This window comes from Bombyx mori, chromosome 16, assembly GCF_030269925.1.
Source record: "Bombyx mori chromosome 16, ASM3026992v2".
Lineage (NCBI taxonomy): Eukaryota > Metazoa > Arthropoda > Insecta > Lepidoptera > Bombycidae > Bombyx > Bombyx mori.
Window position 1 is genome coordinate 11,211,452 of NC_085122.1, and position 25,125 is coordinate 11,236,576.

At 38.1% G+C, this 25,125-nt stretch overlaps 2 protein-coding genes across 5 annotated transcripts; one reads left to right on the top strand and one right to left on the bottom strand.

Annotated features, from left to right (window-relative positions):
• Nucleotides 1–1,424: 1,424 nt before the first annotated feature.
• Nucleotides 1,425–4,567, top strand: RpLP2 (ribosomal protein P2). 2 transcript variants are annotated; one of them, NM_001043748.1, is given in 5 exon segments: nucleotides 1,517–1,584; nucleotides 1,974–2,146; nucleotides 3,152–3,247; nucleotides 3,755–3,835; nucleotides 4,479–4,567. In NM_001043748.1, coding segments are annotated over 3 exon segments (339 nt in total). In that variant the 5' UTR covers nucleotides 1,517–1,584; nucleotide 1,974; the 3' UTR covers nucleotides 3,826–3,835; nucleotides 4,479–4,567.
• A 1,587-nt stretch (nucleotides 4,568–6,154) lies between these two features.
• Nucleotides 6,155–24,022, bottom strand: LOC101746971 (alpha-tocopherol transfer protein). 3 transcript variants are annotated; one of them, XM_012697060.4, is made up of 7 exons: nucleotides 23,659–24,022; nucleotides 15,736–15,874; nucleotides 12,936–13,086; nucleotides 11,471–11,575; nucleotides 9,177–9,324; nucleotides 7,509–7,725; nucleotides 6,155–6,598 (listed from the first exon to the last, which is right to left on the bottom strand). In XM_012697060.4, the coding sequence occupies exons 2-7, from the start codon at nucleotides 15,869–15,871 to the stop codon at nucleotides 6,465–6,467; spliced, it is 891 nt and encodes a 296-aa protein (XP_012552514.1). In that variant the 5' UTR covers nucleotides 15,872–15,874; nucleotides 23,659–24,022; the 3' UTR covers nucleotides 6,155–6,464. The 3 variants fall into 3 exon arrangements, with proteins under 3 accessions (XP_012552514.1, XP_021208570.1, XP_062529109.1); XM_021352895.3 differs by lacking the exon at nucleotides 23,659–24,022 and adding an exon at nucleotides 16,014–16,221; XM_062673125.1 differs by lacking the exon at nucleotides 11,471–11,575 and having other exon boundaries at nucleotides 23,659–23,953.
• Nucleotides 24,023–25,125: the final 1,103 nt, after the last annotated feature.

A 25,125-nucleotide genomic window follows, 5' to 3' on the forward strand; every position in this document is an offset into this window, starting at 1 on the left:
ATTATATTCACTCATCTTGACAGTACGAAAAATAAATATAAATCACACATTTTCCTAATTTGATTTTGTAATTATCCTCTTTATATTTAATCTTTTAATGATAGCAAAACCAGCCAGATACAATTAATATAGCCAAAGAGATTTTATTACAAGTTCATACATACTACAATGCGAAAAGTCTTTTTTCCCAACCTATTAATACGATTTCTTGAATTTTTCACATAAATTTTGAGGTTATATGAAAAAGTGTAATCACAAAAGTTGTAGGTCTTTTTATTATTTGCAACTTTGTCATTTAATTTTGTTCCATAGGAATTGTAGTTTTTTCCGGAAATCGAGATAAACCGTTTTTACCCTTAAAACTCACCCCCCCCCCCTTCTCGACCTCAGATCACCCGTAAATTATTTTTCCTTTAATTTTTGTTATATTCTCGTCTTTTTATAATGAGTTTCATCCTACTACAATCATTTTCACTTTTTAGCATTATCAAAGGCCTAACCCTGGCCTAACAAAATATTTTCATATAGTGGCACCTTTTGGTAAACTGGGAAACTATTTGTAAAACGTTACATTTTGCAATAACATAATATTCTATTAGAGCCGTTGAGTGTCGATTTTACTAAAATTGGTATGGCCAGTAATATTAAAGAAATCAGTGCTTTAAAAATGAACACAAAAGATATAGTACTTTTTTGAATTTGTTCTCATTTAAATTTGTAATAATAGTGAGTATTCAACATCTGTAAACAGATCTGGTTTCGTATGACTGTCAGATAAAATAAATGTTGACTGGATTGGATGTATGCAATATGTGCCCTTTGCTTGTACATGGGTAAAAGAATAAAAAAAATATGTTTTGAGAAATGACAGCTGACGAACTAGGAATGCTGATTCTTTCCAAAAACGATTGATCTTTAAATCGATTTGAACCGATTCACATTAAAATTATGCTTGAGACGGGTGAAGAATTTATTCGAACAGTTTGAGCTTTTATTTACCAGGAAAACATTAAATTACTTACACACGAGTCAATAACTCACATCACACAAGAGTTAATTTATCAGGGCGCAAATATTTAAATTTCAGTCAACGTAACACATAACAATTTAACAAACAAAAAAGCTTTTTGGTTTCTTATTGAATTATGAAATAATTTTAAAATTAGTTGAACGCCTTCAGAGAGTTAGAAAAAGAATTATTTCTCATCCTTAATAAAAACTTAATAATGGCTACACGACTAATACGAATCCAGCAGTTTCCTTCGTATTATATTCATATATACAACTACATGTTCGATTCCAACATAATTGTAAATTGTTTAGAGTTGCGTTTTATTTGAAAAAGTATTACTCCATTCTAATCTCAATTTTAAACAGTTTCAAATAAAATCACTGTTTTTTTGTTGTAAAGATCGATTTAAGAATCGATTGTTTTGAAAATCAGGTCCAAATCGCTACGCTGTCATAGACAACGTAACTGTCAAATGAAACCTTGTGGATCGTTCTTTCTTACTTGTTGACGTTTGTTCAAGACGAACGTTATTCTTTCGGCATTACACGTTTCGTGTCAATTAGGACTTAAAAGTAAGTTTGAATAGCAAAATACTGTTTTTATTTTAACGAAATTAATATGAGCGGTGTGCGTTTCCTGATTATCGTATGAATTCTTTGATCTTGATAGTGATTTAAAACGATTGAAAACGCGGGCTTTGCTGTTTAGTTTTGTTGAGGTTATGTTGTGTATGAATGTAAAGGTAAAACTAACTTACGGTTATCGTGCATACTCCAATCCATCAAACGAAGATAAACATAGTTTTGCACCATAAGTTAATTTATTTATTAGTAATAGCGTACATAGTCAAAGACGACAAACTACCCATTAACTTCTTAGGCTCTAACGATGTACAACAAAAATACAACTACAAATCTTATTTTCTAAGCAATAATATGTTTAAAAATCTATTGTGTTGTAGAATGCGTTACGTGGCCGCGTATTTACTGGCTGTGCTGGGTGGCAAGACCACGCCAGCTGCCGCTGACGTTGAGAAGATCCTCAGCTCCGTCGGTATCGAAGCTGACGCTGAGAAGCTTAAGAAAGTAATCACTGAGCTCAACGGCAAGGATGTTGAACAACTTATTGCGGCCGGTAAGTCAAATATATAATTTACTACTTTTTTTTTAAACCTATGCTGTTAGCCTTGAGAGGCCTTTTCAGCTTCGCCCTAACATGTGTAAGTGAGCTCACGGGGCTCAAACCGGAGTGTCGCTAACACTGACCCTAGCAAGAGCAGTGCTTCGCAGAATGTACCACCGGAATACTAACTGTAATAGTTGTTACTTGCACCTTAGCCCGCGTTGTCACAGTAAAAAAAGTGTAAGTGTAGCTACTCGTGGGAATAATATGTTTATTTGGGATAAAAAAAGAACATATTTTACTCCTGACCCAATACTGTCAAAAACAATCCAGTTAATCTGATGCTTTCGTTTCGATTTCAAATAAGGACAAACAAGCACACATTCACATTTAATTTTGGTACGGATTTTATTCCTGTATTGTAATTTTTAATTTTATTAGAAGCATTCAAATGACCTCACATTTTGGTTACTTAAAGTTTAATAGTTATTAAAAGCACTCTACCTACCTTGAATATTTTAGCCATTAAAGTTAGAAACAGAAAATAGTCTGCGGAACTAAGAGTTTTCTTAATTCAATCAATGATTTATGAAAATCTACACAATAGCACCCTGATTTCAACAGGTGGGTGTAATAATTTCATATCTATCCATTAGTTCCGGTAGTTACCAGGTAGGGCTATTGCCACCTATCTATTAAAAGAACTGAAAATTAAAACTACACAAAACAATATCAAAAGAAACGACAATGATAAGCACTGAATTTTCTAAATCATGTACTCCCATTAATTACATCTAATCCACGATCTTTCTGATTCAGTACTAGTGACCTAGTACCTTGTAATTGTAACTTAATTGTGGTTGTAATATGATTATATTGATTATAATGATGAAATAATAATAATAACACCATCTTTCGTCTGAATGACTTTGATGCTATCTACTATTCTGATATTCCTTTTTTATAACTCTAAAGAGGTTGATTGTTGTGCATATCTGATGTTGTTTATGTGCTTAGGACGTGAGAAGCTGTCGTCAATGCCAGTAGGAGGCGGAGCACCTGCAGCGGCTGCTGCAGCTGCCCCAGCTGCTGCTGCTGCTGAGGAGAAGAAAGGTAATTTCAAAATCAAGATAAAAAATGTAACGTCGTTAATGACAGGACTATTTCAATACTGAAACTGTGTAGATAATTTCTGTAATTAGGTACTATTTCACTCATTTTGGTGGAGAATCAGTTGCATATTCTGATTAAAATCGCTGGAATATAATTTGTGACTGACAATGTTGATAACCAAATGTGGTCTCTAGACCACACTACAGGTCTATGACACCTATGAGTAATTTTAAGCTATTTTATTTAGCTTCAAATGTAATTAAAATCCTTTTTTTTAACTTGGCCTATAGTTATGTAATAAGTAATCTATGTAACTAAAAGATTAAATAAAGTCCCAACGCTATTAATTTTATTAGCAATAGAAAATTCAATGTGATGATTTTCAAATCAACACCATCTTTCGACTGATCAAACAGTGCTGCATTCTTATTATCTGATGTTTTGAAAACAGAAGTAAATTATACCAATTTTGAATTCTCTGTCTAATCCTTCGACTTTGAATTACAGAGGACAAGAAAGAGGAGAAGAAAGAAGACTCTGAATCTGACGATGACATGGGCTTCGGTCTCTTTGACTAAACTTTACAAAGTGAGTATATAAGTTACTTTTATAGATTTATAAAAATATTAGATGATGTTTTTATATATGGAATGATTGATTGTTCTCATGTTCTTACTGCACTTTGTGGATTATTTTTCCAATTGAGCTTCAATTTGGGACTTTTTGAAATGGTAGACCTCTCAACAAATTAGTAGTCATTCAGACAAAGCAATAGTTATGGCAAACACTGGCAGGATTTTTTAATGTCCAAACAAAAAAAATAATTTGAAAATCATGATGTACAAGAAACTCAATAACTTTGAGCTGTTGGTCTACCGAGTGAACCTGCTCAATGTATGATCCTCTTAACGTTAGGGTTAATTAGTTTGTAAGGTGGTTGCGTGGTTTATATCTTTAAATAGGGAGTCAACATTATGACTTGAATGAACGTCTTGAAAAACTACAAAAAAGGGGCTTTTTAATAGATAACAATTTTGAACTTTATTGAAATACATGATTTGAGAATTAAGTGATTCAACACCTGAAAGTTATTCAAAAGATAGGATATTGATTATTTACTAAGTCAGGCCTTTCAGTCCCATAACTTAGATGACGCCATTCACTTATCTATGCAATTAAGAATTAAACAAAATATGTCATTCATTAATTTTGCGTGTTTTTTTGTTTGCAGAGTACGCGGCGCTGGTCGCTATTCCAGTTTATGTTTTAAGAGTAACATGATGGCGAGTGTGTTTCTATGAAATATATTTAGCTAAAAAAGTTGTTTATTTTATTTACCACCTTTTATTAATGTTGTTAAAATTTTCTAAATATACTGGGTGTAAGAAGACCGAAAAGGAAGACAGACGATAGTACTAATGACACTGATGATGGGACAGAAAAAAAATTCCATTGCTAGTTTTTTTTTAAGGTATTTTTTATGAAACTCGCTTCATTTAGCTGTACTAACATGATGGAGCGTAAATAATGGTAAAACGTTTTATAAATATGATTTTTAATCAGGATCGATATCTGTCTTCGTTTTCGGAAGCGATCTCCTGACACCCAGTATAAATGTTGATACCTACAACAAAAGCATCTCCAGCTAATATAGCGCGGTCTAGTATGTTCGAGGCCTTAAATTAATGGATTCATCAAAAATGCCGAAGCCGGTGTCTAAGGTTGAGTCTACACCATGCATCCTAGGTAAAGGGTCCGTCCACACAGACCGGCGCTCGGAGAGGAGAGATTTTTATCACGTTGGAAACGGACTTTTAAGTAATTGTAGTAAAGTTTATTTTTGCATGTCCAATTTTTTTGTCTAAAGAATTCTTGAACGCGCTGCGTGTGAAATAATAAGAGCCCACCGGCTCGAAAGCGACCTGTAATCGTGCGAACGCACCATATACCACCATATTTAAAGGTTGAATAAAGACTCATGGTTCTCTGGTAGTCTAAATTCGACTATAATGAATTGAAATTATAAGTTTGTAAACTATTATGATTCTATTGTCAAAGATTAATATACTTCTATAATCACAGATTTCGCCCAGACTACACTTTAGACAAATATTAATCAAGACAATTTTTAATCTATTCTCAATTTGACCAGACTTTAAACAATAAACCAACAGTATTCATGCGTGGGTGTGTCAAATACATGGTTTTTTTTATTATTGATTTAATGTATTTTGCATAATTTAAAAAAATATTAACATTCTGCACTCCTCTACATTCTATAAGTGTGGGAAATTTCATACTCCTTCGTCTGCGCAATTGTCGTGAAAAGGGGTACCTACAAAGTTTTTGCTTCACGTAATAATATATAGATTATGACGTCTGCATGCTTTTACAGAGTGCCGCGGCTGGTGATGTATAAGCAGTGTGCTTAATGCAAGTTTTTTTAAGTTCTCGATAGCCTAAAAGTTACTAAATTTTGTATGCAGTTGGAACAGCGCCCCTAGCGGCAAACGTAGGCAAACGATCCCATTCCATACAAAAATGAGTTAACTTTTACGCTGTCGAGAACGTTAAAAAACTAAGGACAGTGCAAACTGGTTCCAATTTTCCTAAAGAAACAAAACTCGTTCGTATTCATAAATGACTTCCGCGATAAAGGAATAACATCGTCTATGTATTAAACTAAAAAAATATATTTTACGTAAAACCATACATGTAAACAAACACCTCAAGGTGTGTTAAGTATTAAAGCTGTGATTGAATCCGATATTCGCTTAAAATCGTTTTGGACTTATTTACCTGTCAAGTCATAATTAAAAGGAAATGAAAGTAGGTAATGTGAGTTAGGCTTAGTCAGTCTGCAGGGATTGTATTTTCAATATATACTTAGCAATTAAAGAAAACAAATTTTATAATGAGAAAATTTATTCCATAGGTAACCTACCTACGTTCAATGATTTTCTACAGTTAATTTGTGGCGTAAATTTAACGCCATCTGTATTCAATATGATGAAACAATTTTGTAATTTATACTTGGTTTCATTACAGTATGTCAGTAGATGTCGTTATTTACAAAAAAATTGTCAACAAAAAACTTTGTCTCGACCTAAATTATGGAGAAATTTAAATCAAACTACCAAATAGTTTGTTGGTTTGTTTTCAAGACTTTAAAATCATGTTTACAAATAATAATTTAACCTAAACAACTTTATGCTATTTAATCAATATTAAGAAACTTCTCCGGTTTTTTTTTATTTTGACTTTTCTTGGGTCGAAGGGATTCCGTCACACGTTTTTTGTTTTCTTGAAGGAAAAAATCTTTATTTTCTTTCATCATGGCAATAGTGTCATCTGTAAAAAAACGTACTTAGTAATAAGAATTACAGCGGAAAATAATATTTTCGAATGTTTTATTTACAATTAATTATTAATTATTCTTATAAGTGTAAATGACACGAAACTCGAAACTTATAGGTACTCATAATCGACAGCACGAAAAATGTTTTGACATACGGTAACGTACTTAAATCTCGAAGGCTGGCTGTCGAGTACTAGCATCTAATGTAATGACCCGTTTTCGTGTTGAGGACTCGATACATTAACACAGCCTTTCCCTAAGTGGGTGGTATCGCCCCCTTATGGGCACTGCAGGCCTAAAGGGGACGGTAAGAGACCCAGAAAATAAAAAGGGGGGCGTTGTGTAGAGGCTTGGCAGGCAATTTGTAATTTCATCTAGGAGGACTCTTAGACACCGACTGAGCTCTCGCTATAGTATATACATATATATATAGTATATAGTTTTTAAGTAGGTGTAAAAATGGGGGCGCTAGAAAATAATTTATTCTCGAAGTGGGCAGTAGACAAAATAAGTTTGGGAGCCTCTGCATTAACATTACGAATTCGATAGATTTTCGTGCTTGACGTACAGTGACAGTTCATCATACAATGTTTGCCCGATATGAGAATTCAACCAACGACCCTCGGCGCCACAATCACGTCCGCAACTACACCAACGAGTCGGTCAATTATTGCATTATTTTTACTACCAGTTTATGCTATCTCTATTTGACTTTGGAATACCATGTGTTTCCTTATTAGTCCTTGAAACCTCGCTCGACCAAGCGCCTGGCACCGGTGATGTTCATAGATAACACCACCACCTACCATTCGATGTGACGTACGCTCTCCTACGTTCTATGCTAATTAAAATGAAAATAGATTAAATATATTTAATAAAAAATTATAAAATTTAATAATATACCCCTGCACTCCTCTACACTTCTAAAACTTCCACCGGCCTCTTTAGGCAGAATCTCCACGTCGACATATTCGGCCAGCGTGTTAGACCCAGCGGTATGGGTGTTCACCAAATGCATCATTTCAGACCCAACGAACCTCTTCAAGATCATTAGCAGTCGGTTGGCGAAAAAGGGCGCGTTCATTAAATGTATGCCCTTTAATTGTACCAGCATCGCGTGCTGTAATAAAAGAAATACATGCTCATACGTTGTCTTGAAATAAAAAACCAAGGCAGATGTTTTAATACGAATCCGTGTGATTTATTTACCCTTTTCCTGGTAATTCAAAGCATGTAAGTTAGAAGGAATTTTCTTTATTATTTGATATTTAATCCATTTCAAGTTAAATTAAAAACAAACAACTTTTTTGCTGGTACTGTTACGGGGTGGATCCAGGAGCTCTTTTAAAAAAATTAAGGAAACTATGACTGACACTGAGTTTATTTTATAAAAGTGCGTTTTTGCTACTCAAGCCAAATTTGTTCTGCAGCGCTTTAGCAATAAATCGTCTCTATATAGAAACGGATGCATTCAAGAATGCTTTAGTCTGCATTATTTACCTATTTATATTGCGTTATTATTGAGGAGCATATCGACGCTTGAAAGGCAAACGTGACTAAGCGACAATGCGTGAACTTTACAGTAGACTAATTTAAAGTTGAAATACCCGAAAAAAAAATCTATTTTAACGAATCTAGCTGTAGGATTGAAATAATTTTAATAGACCTAGAAATATATTTTTTTTTGCGCATCGAATATGGTTATTGCCTATCATTTATGTACAAAGCAGTTATTGTCGCTTAGTCACGTTTGCCTTTCGAGCGTCGATATGTAACAGTACCAACGCCCTGCTTATTTCTGCCGTGAAGCAGTGATGCGTTTCGGTTTGAAGGGTGAAGCAACTTGTTGTGATAAACAGCTGAAATTTAGAACTCTCAACTCAAGGTGGATGGCAGTATTTACGCCGTTCACATCTATGGGCTCCGGTAACCTAACGCAATAAAAAAGCTTAATAACGCAATTCTAAACAATAAAAATGCAATAGGTGCAATACGGTAACGCATCTGTCACACGTGCGTATTTTATACACACGTCGTGAATTTATTTAATTAAATGCATAATATTTATATACAGTATGCATCAGCTCCTTTGTTTTTTATGCATTAGAACTTGTTACAGTTGATGTTGACGTTCGAGAGCAGTGCTTCCCAACCTTTTTTGTGCCACGCCCCACTGTAACAGTTCTAAAACTTTTATGACCCCATACATAATTTTTAACATAAAAAAATTGATTTCTTCCTTTATGAAACATAATGATAGGTATTTAGGAAGAAATCACTATGAAATTGTTATCAGAACACAGTGAGTAATATTTCAAACATATATTATAAAACAAATTCAAATTCAAAATAATTCTAATACGTATTTTCTATATTAATTTAGTGAGACTGCCTCCCTTAATTATTAAATTGCCCCTTGTGGGGCGTGGGACCCACTTTGGAAAACTCCGCTCTAGGGAATATATCCTACGCAGTAACATAGAGTTACAAGAAATCAATGCATTTCATATAATTAAGTGTAATTACAACAAAACGCGACCGAACTTCGCGAGTGAACAAATAAAATCATACCTCTAAATAGTGTAAGAATTGCTGAACAATTTGCAATTCAAGCCGGAACATGTGGCTTAATCTGAAACCCTCCAAGTCGAAGATAATGACTAAACCGGGCCATGTGCCTTCGAGATACTGCCATAGGTCGAGAACCATTAATACTGACCTAAAAACAAAACGTTAAGTATATTGAAATAAAATCTTTAAAAATAAAATAGTTTACCGGCATTCAAAATGTTTTCGATTTTTATAATGCTATTATTAGAAGGGTACATTGCATGTACATATGTCGCATACGAGCGCTATGACATGTCCTTCTTCAAACGAGGCTTGCGGAGAGTACTTTATGGTAGACAGCGGTTTGGCTCTGCCCCTGGCATTGCTGACGTCCATGAGCGACGGTGACCACTTACCATCAGGTGGGCCGTATGCTCGTCTGCCTAGAAAGGCAATAAAAAAAAAATAAAAAAATATGTAACGAAATCTTTGGCTTCAAGAATTCCGATTAACTTGAATATTTGCAGATTTTTTTTTTTCATTAAATATCCTACTTCATCTAGTAACCTCGAGGGGTTATATTTCAGCGAACGAGTAGACGGGCTCACGGGGCTCAGCCTGGCGAATTTGCTAACACTAGCCCTAGCAAGAGCAGTGCTTCGCAGAATCTACGACCGGATCGGAATCGCGACCCACTGACAAGATCCGGCGAGAAACTCAGTGGGCTGCGTCTACGTTCAAATTTGAGTACCGGTGGCAAGCACTGACCCAGTGAGAAGGTAGTTGAGTAGATAGCTTTAAGTTCAGAGGTGAAATCCATTAAAAAAAATAGCACGAAAAGGAATCCGTTTAATACAGCCACAAACAATAAAAATTACACGTTAAACACATATAATAGTCATGTAACCACAAGAATACAAACAATAAAAAAATTGCGCACTTAGTGAAATAAAAATAGCTCACGTGTCCTTTAAAACAAACTACGGAGATTCAGTTAGACCTTCGGTCGTTGCGAGCGCTGTGTGCTTAGCGCGAGTTTTTTTACGTTCTCGACAGCGTAAAAGTTAATCCAGTTTTGTATGCAGTTGGAACAGCGCCCCTAGCGGCAAACGTAGGCAAACGATCCAACTCCATACAAATTTGAGTTAACTTTTACGCTATCGAGAACGTTAAAAAACTCGCACTAAGCACAGTGAGTATCAAAAAAGGGAATATTCAACGTCCTCTGGTTAGAGCCCCGTGAGCTCACCCATTCGTCAGGTTACGCTGCTATAATCCTCTAAGGTTAACAGCATTGAATAGAAAAAAAAAGACATTCACGAAATAGGTTACGATATTTTTTTTATTGCTTTGATGGGTGGACGAGCTCACAGTCCACCTGGTGTTAAGTGGTTACTGGAGCCCATAGACATCTACGACGTAAATCCGCCACCCACCTTGAGATATAAGTTCCAAAGTCTCAAGTAGTGAAGTCGTCGTGGCGTAAAGGATAAGACGTCCGGTGCATTCGTATGACGCGATGCACCGGTGTTCGAATCCCGCAGGCGGGTACCAATTTTTCTAATGAAACACGTACTCAACAAATGTTCACGATTGACTTCCACGGTGAAGGAATAACATCGTGTAATAAAAACCAAACCCGCAAAATTATAATTTGCGTAATCACTGGTGGTAGGACCTCTTGGGAGTCCGCACGGGTAGGTACCACCACCCCGCCTATTTCCGCCGTGAAGCAGTAATGCGTTTCGGTTCGAAGGGTGGGGTAGCCGTTGTAACTATAGTGAGACCTTAGAACTTATATCTCGAGGTGGGTGGCGCATTTACGTTGTAGATGTCTATGGGCTCCAGTAACCACTTTACATCAGGTGGGCTGTGAGCTCGTTCATCCATCTAAGCAATAAAAAAAAATAAAAAGTATAATTAGAACGGCTGTCCCACCCTTCAAACCGAAACGCATTACTGCTTCACCGCAGAAATAGGCAGGGGTGGTAGTACCTACCCGCGCGGACTCACAAGAGTTCCTACCGCCAGTAACCTTGTGACCTTTTTTTATTAATGTCTATTTTGTGGTTGCATGATTTGTTTATTAACTCGTTCGAGAATTACGGAAAACTGGCTTTTAACTAAGACTGAAACAACTATGATTACAAAACATATTATATATTTTTTTTTTGTATTCAATTAATAAGCATCCGGATTTTCCACGGACAAGTCGCAACCGGAAAGATTAGCTCAGCCTAAAAATAAGACGACCTCGCTCCGGGAAACTCCCACGGTTTGGCGTTTACTTACAACATACCATAAATACAACTTACTTTAGTGCTTCTTGCAAGATGAGATGTTTCGGTTCAAAGTCGAGCAGTCGCGAATAGAACACGGCGTAACCGTCTTTAGTGCGTGATGGTAGGGGTTTGAGCAACCTGTAACGAAGAGGTTTTTTTTTTAATCCTACCTATGCTGATGAGCCTTGAGAAGCTATATCAGCGTTGCCCTAGTGTGTAGGTAAGCTCTCAGGGCTCAAACTAGAGGTGTTGCTAACACTTTTTTTATTTTTTTTATTGCTTAGTTGTGTGCAAGAGCTCACAGCCCACCTGGTGTTAAGTGGTTACTGGAGCCCTTAGACATCCACAACGTAAATGCGCCACCCACCTAGAGATATAAGTTCTAAGGTCTCAAGTATAGTTACAACGGCTGCCCCACCCTTCAAACCGAAACGCATTACTGCTTCACGGCAGAAATAGGCAGGGTGGTGGTACCTACCTGCACGGACTCACAAGAGGTCCTACCACCAGTAAATAGCTCTTGCTGGCCCTAGCAAGAGCAGCGCTTCGCAGAATCTACCACCGGATGGGAAACACGACCTACTGAGAAGATCCGGCGAGAAACTCAGTGGGCTGTGTCTATTAGCTTGTGCAATTTACTCGTCGAGGCCTTCGTCGCAAGCGACGGGTTCGACGAGGACGGTGACCGGTGCTTGTGGTACCTAAAAGAACTGTTAATGGATCAGGAGGATCCGTAATAACGTGTATCGTCCGTAAACCGACTTTACTGCACTGCTCTTGCTAGGGCCAGTGCTAGCACCACTCCGGTTTGAGACCCGTGAGCCCACCTACACGTTAGGGCAAAGCTGATATAGCCTCTCAAGGCTATTAGCATAGGTAGGAAAATAAGAATTCGGACGTTAGTTTATGTAATAACGTCAGTAGCAGAGCTATTCGAACTGCTAGCTCTGACGTCTCATAAGAAGAGAGATAAATGTGTCACAAGCCAACGCTTGGGCCGATCGTCGCTCTCTATTGCTAATTTCGCGTTCTCGCTTGAACGTGACACTTTTTCGTGCGTGCAGCCGCTGTTCATCGATTTATAAGACGTTATCACGTCAAAAGAAAACCGACTTCTACTTCTAAATTGGTTCGCATAGCAAATAGTTCTTAGGTAACACATATATAAAGGAATAAAGTCCAATTTAAGCTAAGGGTTCGGCGAATGCTGTTGAGAAAGTTAGCGGAATCGTCATGAACTTATTAAGTTGAAGTTATTTGTTAAGGAAATTTATTAATATATTCCTTTTAATACTGTATAAGCTATTATATGTATGTAACTTAATATAATTTTTTATTGCAACGACCACTATTTACTCTGCACTACCTTTGGTTAACTGGTAGAGAATGCCTTAGGCATTAAGTCCGCCAATGTAAAGTTTACATGAAGCGTAATAAATTGTATAAATAAAAAAAAAATTAGAACCTCCTCTTTTTTTGGAGTTGATTAAAAACTTACATTCTTTTCAATGTGAGTTCCACTTCATCATCGAGGGTTCGATTTTGGAAAAACGAGTACTGAGTCTTCAGCGTGTAGTGTAGCTCCAGCACTTGTTTCGTTTGCTCCGGATTCCTCTTGCAGCTGTGATGGGCTAAGATCAAATCCAGATCTGTAACAAGATTTTTTTAGTCGTATCAAGATTACCTACTCAATATAATTAATTAATAATTTTCTTTTTAATTGATAATTCAAGAAATTCAATTCATCCATTATTTGTGAATTATTATATAATTTTATTTTATTATTTTTATTTTAACACTTAAATGTTAATAATCAAAATGATTTAATCAATTTATTTTCTCGGAGATTTAAAATATTAATCGATTTTTCTATTTTCTGTAATTAAATAAATTTAATCAGTATTTTTTTATGTAATATAATTATGAGTCACCCTTAGTGCAAAATTTATAATTGTTAGAAAAAAAACAAATATTTATTTATATGTTTTTGGAATATATGTCATATGATAAAGTTTCCGCAATAAATTAGTTATTTTAATTTTGAAAAATAAAATATATAAACTATAAGTTTAAGTAAGATTCCAGTATTGCGGCGGATTTCTTTCCGGTGCCCAGGAGCGGCATTAAGATTAAATCCGGCCCTGCAAATATGTATGCAGTTGGAACAGCGACCTTAGCGACAAACGTTCCAACTCCATACAAATTCGAGTTAACTTTTACTACTATCGAGAACGTTAAAAAACTTGTACTAAGCACACCGGTCAGTCCCAGCGTGGTTAGAGCGCGGAGGGCCCAATCTCGGCGGTCCGTGCTGGAATCATGGTCCAGGCGGCTGGCCGATCCTTCGGCTGTTCGTAGGACCGTCGAGGCGGCTGGCCGATCCTTCGGCTGGTCGTAGGACCGTCGAGGCGATTCGCCCGGTCCTTGTGGATTGGGTGAATCGTGACAGAGGACGCCTCACTTTCCGGCTCACGCAGGTGCTCACTGGGCATGGTTGCTTCGGTGAGTTCCTGCACCGGATTAGAGCCGAGCCGACGGCAGAGTGCCACCATTGTAATTGCGACTTGGACACGGCAGAGCATACGCTCGTCCCCTGCCCCGCATAGGAGGGGTGGCGCCGTGTCCTCGTCGCAAAAATAGGAAATAGGAAACGACTTGTCGTTGCCGAATGTTGTGGCATCGATGCTCGACTTTTGCGAGTGCACCATCTCGCAGAAGGTGGCGGCGGGGCGCGTTAGAGACGCGCAAGCCCGCCGCCGTCGAGCGGGGGCCAGTAAGGCGGATTCCGCCCAAGCCCTGGCCCTCTAAGTGTTTCGAGTCCCCCTCACATGTCGGTCTGGGAACCGGCTAGGAGGACCTAAGAAGACGACGTGCATGCTGCTCTGCACGCGCTTTACGCAAGTACATCCGGGTGATGGAAGGCCGGCTATCCTCGACCCACGCTGGTTCTGACCCAGCGGCATTCCGTAGGATAATCCATTCTAACCGGCGCCATCTATCCGGGCTCCGGATAGCCTGCCGACCGAGAGGGCTGGTGGTCGTGGCGCCGACGACCGCCAGTCCGGCGTCCCGAGGGGGAGGGTGATGGGAGAGATGTGCTCCGCACTAAACACTTCACTTTCCCCCTTTGCCTTTTCATGAGTTCTGTCTCATGTGAGGTTTGGACGTTGGTTGTTGAGCGACAGAAGGTTTTAGTCGGTTCGACTCCGATATGCTCCGCCCGCCGTCCCCAGTGGAGGGCGGAGGTCCGGCGATTTCCTCCCGAACAAAAAAAAAAGGACATCGGTCCTTGAACGTACATACAAACGTAGTCATGATGATCAGACCTATGACCGTGGGGATATGTATCACCCCGTTTCCCATTGTTTCAAAGACATCATAAATTGCGTTTTGAATGGTTGTATAGTCATTCCACAATACTTTAACTTCATTCTTCAAGGTAGCCGGATTCATGCCCTATGGGTTCTAAAAAAAGTTCTGGTTTTACTGGTGTTAAAACGTCTCGTGAGTCAGCACCGGTAGATACCACCACCCTGCCTATTTTTTTCCTGAAGCAGTAAAGCGTTTCGATTTGAAGGGTGGGGGCAGTCGTTGTAACTATACTTGAGACCTTAGAACTTATATTTCAAGGCGGGTGGCGCATTTACGTTGTATATGTCTATGAGCTCCAGTAACCACTTAACAACCAGGTGGGCTATGAGCTCGTCCACCCATCTAAGCAATAAAAAAAAAGCGGCAGTGATTCTTGATTGATCAGACCAAGGTACAGTCCTATAAAGACCAACCGAAACATATGTATTTTTAGTGCGGCATCTTGTGAGTCCACACGGGTAGGTACCACTAGCCTGCCTATTTCTGCCGTGAAGCAGTAATGCGTTTCGGTTCGCAGAGTCGGGTAGCCGTTGAACTGTAAATCTGAGACTTAAATTCATGTCTCTGGGTGGGTGGCGGCACTTACCTTGTTGATGGCTATGGGCTCATGAATATCTAACGTCAGATAGGTCCTGGGGCTCACCCATCTAAGTAATAAAAAAATTCTTATCGAGCCTAAAATACAATATCAGGGTATAATGCAATATCCCGCAGGCATGCACCGATTTTATTAAATACGTCCCTAACACTAATGACTTCCACCATTAAGGAATAACATGGTATTAATGCTTTTGTGGCGGTATTCACATTGTAAATGTCTATGGGCTCCAGTAAGCACTTAACAACCAGGTCGGCTGTGAGCTCGTCCACCCACCTAAGCAATAAATAAAGTTATTTTCAAAGCCTTTATGACAACATAGACGTACCTGTAATGACATCACTTGGCATATGAGTTTGTGTCTCCAGCCAGCTTCTTAGTTCAGCTATTTCCCAAGGCGTGATGCCGGTGTTCTTCTTGTACTCTTCTTCTAGTGGGAACCCAGTAGACGGACTGACCGACATTATCTGAAATAAAAATTTCATTGGCATTCAAGAACCACAGAACGTAGAAGCGAACCAAGAAATTCATGATTCGCATAGGTACGTTCAACATAAGATTTCAGTCCGATATTTTAGACTGTTTGTTGATTTATTTTTTTCTTACCAATAACTTAGTAATAATTAATCGGTAGTTTTTTTTTTTTTTTTATGTTTCTAACCTCAAACATAACGTAACAAACTGAAAATGTCTCACGCGAAATAAAAATAAAACTACTATGCAGAAATGAAGAATCAAAGAACGATTAATTTATAATGCGAAGGTAGTCGCGTTTTGCTTTCCTGAATGCCGTCGACCCCCGCATCTAGTATAATAATTACTAGATGATGAGGTTTTTTTTTTTTTTGATAACGCCATCTTGGTTAGTTGCCCTCAATTAAGAAAAATAGTATTATTATTCGCCAATAGATGTCGGGAAGAGTTGATTATTGAAAACACGAATAAAACAACATTTTCTGAAAATAAATCGTAACTAGATCGATTCACCGCCCCCCGAAATCCCATGTATACTAAATTTTACGAAAATCGTTGGAGCCGTTTCCGAGATTCAGATTATATATACCTTAGTATATACAAGAATTGCTCGTTTAAAGGTATAAGATGTTACATTGCGTTTTTTTTTCGAGACTTCGACAAGCTAATTAATACATAAACACAACCCACAGAGTTTCTCGCCGGATCTTCTCAGTGGGTCGCGATTCCGATTCGGTGGTAGATTCTACGAAGCACTGCTCTTGCTAGGGTTTATGTTAGCAAATTCTCTCAGGTTGAGCCCGTGAGCTCACCTACCCGTTGGAACGTAGTTGAAATAGCCCATTAGGCTACTATCGAATAGGCAAGGATTTTTTTTTATCAGAGATTAAATCAAAAACTAACAAAATACACACACACATAAACTTGTGCGTCAAAAGGTCCAAACACAAATCACGAGTCATCATCATCATTATCCTGCCCTTCTCCCAGTCACTTGGGGTCGGCGCAACATGCTTTCTCCTTCCATACTCTTCTATCATATACCATTTCTTCGCTCACTCCCCTCTTACCCATATCGTCTTTTACAAAATCCATCCTTTTCTTCTTAGGTCTACCTCTTCCTCTATATTCTTCCACATTCATAGTTAACACTCTCTTACCAACCTCATTTTCATTTCGTCTCATCACATGTCCATACCATCCCAAACGCGCACTCCTCAGCTTCTCTGTCACAGGTGCCACTTTCAGACTTCCTCTAACTTATTCATTCCGTATTCTATCCATTCTCTTTACTCCACACATCCATCGCAACATTCGCATCTCTGCTGCATGCAATCGCTTTTCATAAAAAATCACAAATCACGAGTCATCATTCTGACCAAATTAATGTTTAACAAAAAAATTTAATTTTCATATATTTTATAGTGTAGACGTTTAATTTGTGAGCTATAGGTATGTATTTTTTGTTTGATTTTTAATTAAACAAAAAACTGTTGCAATAAAAACACAATATGTTCGTCGAGACCAAAAAAATAGTTAATTACGATTATTGCAACACTAGATTTGGCACGCGATGAAGCTCGATGTAAATTTGCAATGAAAAAATAAATAAGTTTTTTTTTTAAACTGCATAGTTTGGTGGACGAGCTCACGGCCCACCTGGTGGCTACCGAAGCCCATAGACATCTACAACGCAAATGCCATCACCTACCTTGAGATATGAGTTCTAAGGTCTCAGTATAGTTAGAACGGTTTTTTTTGTCAGGAGGAAATCGCCGGACTTCCGCCCTTCACTGGGGATAAAGGGCGGAACATGTCAGAGTCGAACCGACTAAAACCTCGTAACGCTCAACAACCAGCATCCAAACCTCGCATGAGACAGAGCTCATGAAAAGGCAAAGGGTTCCCCCCTGAGGGAAGCGTTTAGTGCGGAGCACATCCCTCCCGCGCACGTGCGGAGCACATCTCGGCGCCACGACCACCAGCCCTCTTGGTCAGCAGGCTATCCGAATCCCGCCTAGATGGCGCCGGTTAGAATGGTTTATCCTATGGAATACCCCGCTGGGTCAGAACCAGCGTGGGTTGAGGATAGCCGGCCTTCTGTCACCCGGATGCTCATGCATAAAACCCGTGCAGAGCAGCTCGCACGTCATCTTCTCAGGCCCCCTTCGCCGGTCCTCAGGCCGACATTTCAGGGAGACCCCAAACACTTAGAGGGCCAGGGCTTGGGCGAGATCCGCCTCCTTGGACCCCGCTCGACGGCGGCGGGCTTGTGCGTGTCTCCCGCGCCCCGCCGCCTTCTTCTGCAAGATGGTGCACTCGCAGAAGTCGAGCATCGCCTTCCACGACTCGTCGTCGCCGAGCATTGATGCCATAACACTCGGCAACGACAAGTGGTTTCCTATTTTTGCGACGAAGAAACGGCGCCACCCCTTTCATGCGGGGCAGGCGACGAGCGTGTTCTCCGCCGTGTCCAAGTCGCAGCCACAATGATGGCACTCTGCCGTCGGCTCGGCTGTGATCCGGTGCAGGAACTCACCGAAACAACCATGCCCAGTGAGCACCTGCGTGAGCCGGAAAGTGAGGCGTCCTCTGTCACGAATCACCCAATTCACAAGAATGTCGACGGTCCAGTTGGAACGGCTGCCCCACTCTTAAAACCGAAACGCATTACTGCTTCACGGCAGAAATAAGCAGGGTGGTGGTACCTGCCCGTGCGGACTCACAAGAGGTTCTACCACCAGTAAATTACTACAAGTCTGTTAACTGTCAATCTTTTATGAGACTTGAGCTTAATACCAAAAATCCTAAATCACGACTTATTTGGTTTAACGGTAGCAACCCTTACTTTTTCACGATTATAAGTAAGCGTGCGAAAGATTTTTTGAGCAATTCTCTACCTGCCTATGAAAATTCCGTCAAATGGGTCACGTGAAAAATTGGCTCGGGTTCTGATTAAAACAATCCGGTGGACCGACGACCTAGTCAAAATATATGATTAGGACTGAATGTGGAACGCATGAGACTGAAAATAAACTAGAACATATTAGTATGAAGAGATCTACACTCAGCATTGAGTAGACACAGGCTGAAGAAGAAAGAAGATGATTAAAATGCCTATTTCGCTTAAATTATTAACTTTGCTACGAAATCACAAACAAACACTTAGATTTTATTAAATAACTAGCTGACCCGGCAGACTTCGTAGTGCCTCAATTGATAAATAAAAGACCTAAGCTTTTGTATGAAATAAACTTAAAACAAACAAAAGGAATCCGTCCGACGGGGGAAACATCAAAGGGAAAACAAAATTGTTATTTTTATTAAATTTCGAGCATTTTCATATTTATCTACCTTTTAAACCTGCTCTGGACTTCCACAAATAATTCAAGACCAAAATAAGCCAAATCGGTCCAGCCGTTCTCGAGTTTTAGCGAGACTAACGAACAGCAATTCATTTTTATATATAATAGATAGTTCTACATTGTAAACTTTTTATATCGCAGAATGCGTCAATGCATAATCAGTTTTTAACATTTTATTTAAATACTTTATCGCGTTGAAATTATTTATTACACGATTCAGTAAATCAAAATGAATTCAAGTTTTATTAATGCAATTATATTGATTAGGTTATGAGCTCATCCACCGCCTCTTAATGGAAATTGTGGAGACGACGGTAATTCCAGAGGTGGCCTATGTACTGCTTATATCTTCGATGTGTTTTTTTAATGCTTAGATGGTTGGACGAGCTCACAGCCCACCTGGTGTTAAGTGGTTACTGGGGCCCATAGGAATCTACAAAGTAAATGCGCCACCCACCTTGAGATATGAGTTCTATCGCGACAATGACGCTTTGACCGTAGCGAGTGAGTGGGTCAGTTATACCCACTGAATCTAAGTTTAATTGGGCATACAACACCCCACAAACCCAACTCGCCTTGTCTGGCTTGCCGTACCCAACGCGTGAACGGAAACTCGCGACCTACTCGTGAGGCAAAATAAATAATAGTTTAAAAAAACAAAAAAATACGCCTTATATAAAATTCAACCAGTACTGCGTTACTTCAACCAACAACAGTAATGCGTTTCGGTTTGAAGGGTGGGGCAGCCGTTGTAACTATACCTGAGACCTTAGAGTAGTCTATGGGCTCCAGTAACCACTTAACACCAGGTAGGCTGTGAACTCGTCCACCCATCTAAGCAATAAAAAAAAAGTTACGTCAAAACCTCAATGATATGGTTGGTTGTTAAACGACTCTCCCTCCAATTAACAACTCCACAGTGCTCAATGCCCAGTCGTTTTTATTTTTATTTTATTTTTTTTATTGCCCTAATAAGCACACGAGTATACGGCCCGCCTGATGGTGAGCGGTTACCGTCGCCCATGGACTTCAGCAACGCCAGAGCCAGGGCCAAACAGCATAGCTGGTGGGAGAACGTCTTGTAAGTCCGCACTAGCGCCCTGCCTGTTTCTGTCGTGAAGCAGTAATGCGTTTCGGTTTGAAGGGTGAAGCAGCCATTGTACTGTTACAAGTGAGACCTTGCAACTCATGTCTCAAGGTGGGCATTTACGTTATAGATGTCTATGGGCTACGGTAACCATTTAACATCAGAAGGGCCGTAAGCTCGTCGACTCATCTAAGCAATACAGAAAAAATAATTATTAGATATCATATCAGTCTTGTGAAACATATTAGGAGTCTATATTCCGATCTTGCATATATAGGTATATACAACCCGACCCCCAGGACGAAATGCGAGTTTGAAACAAACAAGGATCGAATATATACCAACAGCTGAAAGGCATATGGTTTGGCAAAGGCTTATGGGGCATTGACGCAAAAAAAAAAAAAGACGGACCTTTAATTACCAAGATAAATGTAGCGTATTTGCGAAATGACGCTTAAACCAAATAGACGCTCAACCCTCGATATATAATATATACATATAGAGTATATAGAAATCCAAGAGTACTACATAGGTACACCATTACAATTTATTATGGCTATCACATTCAAAATATATTATTTTCGTATGATCGCTCTTGGTTTGCTGCGGACCAGCTGTGCAAATTTCACTCAACCTACTTTAGAATTAAATATTGTAATGATACCATTTTGTTTTTTACCTCTTCTGATAGCCTTGAGCAGCTATTTCAGTTTCTCCTTGACGTGTAGGTGAGCTCACAGAGCTCAAACCGTGAGTGTTGCTAATACTGGCCCTAGCCAGAGCAGTGATTCGCAGAATCTATCACCGGATCGAAAACGCGATCCATTGAGAAGACCCGGCGAGAAACTCAGTGGGCTGTGTCTATTAGCTTGACTGTGTAATTTACTCGTCGCGGCCTTCGTCGCGGCCTTCGTCGCAAGCGACGGGTTCGGCGAGGACGGTGACCGGTGCTTGAGGTACCTAAAAGCACTGCTAATGGATCGAGAGGATCCGTAATGACGTGTTTAGGACGACGTCGACTGTTTATCATTCGGTCCACAGGATCGGGTATGTAATTTCCGGCGGCCACGACAAGCCAAGCCTTCTCAAAGTGTAATGATATCAGTAACCCCTTACTAATGGTAGGACCTCTTGTGAGTCCGCGCGGGTGGGTACCACCACCCTGCCTATTTCTGCCGTGAAGCAGTAATTATAGTAGTATATTTTGATTTGCAATTGATTTGATTTTTATCAATGTAACATGTAATCTTATGTTTTTGAAGTAATTAAAGTGTAAATTTTGAAATAAAAATTGTACATAACAATTAAAAAAAATATTCGAAGTCGAGTTTTTTTCGATTTTTTGCATTTTCTGAGAAGAATATTTTTTTTCACCATCGGAAAGTAGAGATTTCAACAAACAGAAAACATACCAACTTTTTGAAAAAAGCTGATATTTTGACGGGTGATTTTTCGATTGAAAATTAGGGTGCTTTTTCGATATTAATTCAAAATAAGATGAAAAAATAAATATTTGTAATCTTCGATCAACAATAGTTTGTAATCAAATAAATTACAGCGTATTTGGGACATAAAAAGGTAAGTTTTCAGCAAACTACGTGAAAAAATAAAAAATTTTGAAAAAGATAATAAAAAACCAAAAACTTGGTTTTTTTAATTTTTTACATAAATTTTGAGGTTATGTGAAAAAAGTGTAAATACAAAAGTTTTAGATCTTTTTATTACCTACAACTTTGCCATTTGACTTTTTTCCATAGGACTTTTAGTTTTGCCGGAGATCGAGAAAAAACGTTTTTTTACCCTTAAACCCCCCCCCCCCAACCCCTTCCTGACCTCAGATCGCCCGTAAATTATTTTTCCTTTCATTTTTATAATATTCCCCTCCTTTTCTAATGGGTTTCATCCTACTATTATTTTTTTGGTTTTAAAAATTATCGACACTGGTCTATCCGCTTCGCTAGGCATTTCAAATTAGCATTATTATTTCTCACCCCCACAAAGATTAACGCCCCCGCAACTGGTGTAGGGAGTTCAACACTCATATATAAATATTAACCTGTCCATTAAGTACATGGACACCAAGTTTCAAGTCAATCGGATGCACGGTTCAGTAGTTATAACGGAACATCCGTAAAAACCACTGTGGATTTATATATTAGTATAGATATTATAAAACTTTCTATAAAATATTCTGAAATACGTATATTATAATATGTTTAAAAATGTAAGAAATATAATATATACCTAGTCCAGCCATAAGTTCTGTTACAAATGAAAATGCATTTTAAAAAAAATGAAGTAATGTAATATTATTAAAATTTATACCTACATCTATATACCTACCTACCTATATACCTTTTAATACTGTATAAACTATTATATGTATGTATGTGTGTATATATGTATGTATGTATGTATGTATATGTATATGTGATTTTGTATATATGTAGATATACTTTTTTTGTATGTATTCGTTACCTAATATAAATTTCATTGCACCTACCACTATTTACTCTGCACTACCTTTGGTTGACTGGTAGAGAATGCCTTAGGCATTAAGTCCGCCAATGTAAATTTTACATGAAGTGTAATAAATAAATAAATAAATAAAATATATATTAATACGTGAAGCAAAAACTTTGTATCCCTTTTTACGAAATTTGCGCGGACGGAGGAGTATGAAATTTTCCACACTTATAGAGAACATAGAGAAGAAGTGCACAATGCTAATAATTTTTAAAAAGAATGCATATAAGATACATTAAACCAATAAAGAAAACATTACGCACACTACATACCATGTATTTGACGCACACACGCATGCATACTATTTATTGTCAAACTTTTGTTCTTGACGTCTGTTGTCAAATTGAGAATAGATTAAATATTGTTTGTCTTTGTTAATATTTTTTATAGTGTAGTCTTGGCGAAATTTGTGATTATAAAAGTATAAAACACAATCATAATAGTGTACAAACTTACAATTCAAATTAATTATAGTCGAATTTCGCCTACTGCAGGAACTAGTATTTATTAAAGTCTATAAATTATACTATACAAAACTGAACTCCCTTTTCACTCAATGACAGAGTGATTAATAATTCCGTCTAAAAAAAATCTTATAAACTAAAAAAATATATTTTAAAAGTAAAGAGTCTCAAAGATCTTAAAAAGTTTTTCTTTACATATACCTACGTATACTATAAAATGTATTTTTTTAACTAAATAAATTTAAATTTAAATTAGTCACGCTTTGTAAGTTTGCTTAAGTTCCAGACACCTTATTCATTTTATTGTATACAAGTAAAAACAACATAAAACATACCTCGTCTGTATAACGAATTACAAAATTTGCGCACAGAGAAAAAATCAAGGCAAAAAATAATAATTAATACGGAACTAATTTATTTGTTTTACTATTACGACTATGTATACGAATCACTAGCAATAATCTTTTGAAATACTAATAATAACTTTAATTATTATCAAACTGTGAGACGTGTACTCCCAACCAAATGAAGTGAGTAAATGAATTATTTTTTATGTTTTTAAATGTGTATAATTTTACAACGGCTAAAGTTCTTGTATGCAATATTCACGCGTGATTGGTGTTTTAATCTGACTGACACACATAGATTCGGGCATAAACATAACTACCTAGCAATATTATTTGATAGCAAATTTGTACTGGTGGTAGGACCTCTTGTGAGTCCGCACGGGTAGGTACCACCACCCCGTCTATTTCTGCCGTGAATCAGTACTACGTTTTGGTATAAAAGATGAGGAAGGCGCTGTACTTTAAAATTGGATCTAAGGTTTCACCACTCATTTTTTATTTAGTAATCTGTGGTAATGCGTTTCGTTTTGAAGGGTGGGGTTGGTAGCCGTTGTAACTATACTGAGACCTTAGAACTTATATATCAAGGTTGGTGGCGCATTTACGTTGTAGATGTCTATGGGCTCCAGTAACCACATAACGCCAGGTGGGCTGTGAGCTCGTCTACCCATCTAAGCAATAAAAAATAAAAAAAAACAAACAGGAAAAATTAGATTTGGAAAATATAATATAATATTTCAATCGAATTCTAGACTTTCAGATATCGTATCAGGGGGGAAACCGGAAGACGTAGCCGTATTCGTAGCCTTGTAGAAATCGAGGCTTCGGTCCTAAAGTGACAATGAGGTTGCTCGTTAAGGTCAACGTTCTTTCATATCCCACCAGCGAGTCGCGTGGTGTCGTGAGCACCAGATCACCTCCGTTGAGGGTGAGGACGCGAGCAATGGTGTGAAAAATTTTTTTTGGGAACGAATTGCCTTATGGGACGATGCGGAGGGGTACCCTAACCGGGAAAAAACGTCCGTAACGTAAGATTTTTATTAGTAATGCACACAGTCTACGACTTAAGTTTGTAATGACGTACAAAAAATAACATATTTTTTTATCATTCATTGACCACGAACTCAGAGCGTTCGTTTGCGCAATACACTAACTCTTGTTAAATACAAACAATCGTGAAAGAAGTGTACCACAATAAGTTCGCACGATATCGAATGACCGTGGGTTGTTGCGAAATCTCCAGTTTTATTTTCTTCATACCTCGAATAGAACTTAAAGTTAATATTTTTATAATAAGGAACTTCGTTCCTATCCGGTGTCCCACAACACCACACATCTTTTTATTTATTTAAGTAAAACCCATTTAAGTGGAAAGTATTCATTCCACAAACCATGTGTGTTGTTTGTTGTTATTACTTGTATGCAATAAAATAAATAAGGTGTCTGGAACTTAAA

Bases quoted from the DNA above. Each gene is read 5' to 3' on its own strand.
- RpLP2 (XM_062672845.1), top strand. From the start codon at position 1,975: ATGCGTTACGTGGCCGCGTATTTACTGGCTGTGCTGGGTGGCAAGACC. The intron at 2,147-3,151 runs GTAAGTCAAATA...TTATGTGCTTAG, and splicing joins TGAACAACTTATTGCGGCCG to GACGTGAGAAGCTGTCGTCA.
- LOC101746971 (XM_012697060.4), bottom strand. From the start codon at position 15,871: ATGTCGGTCAGTCCGTCTACTGGGTTCCCACTAGAAGAAGAGTACAAG. The intron at 13,087-15,735 runs GTACGTCTATGT...ATCTTGTTACAG, and splicing joins GCCAAGTGATGTCATTACAG to ATCTGGATTTGATCTTAGCC. The intron at 7,726-9,176 runs GTATGATTTTAT...CTTTTATTACAG, and splicing joins AATTCTTACACTATTTAGAG to CACGCGATGCTGGTACAATT.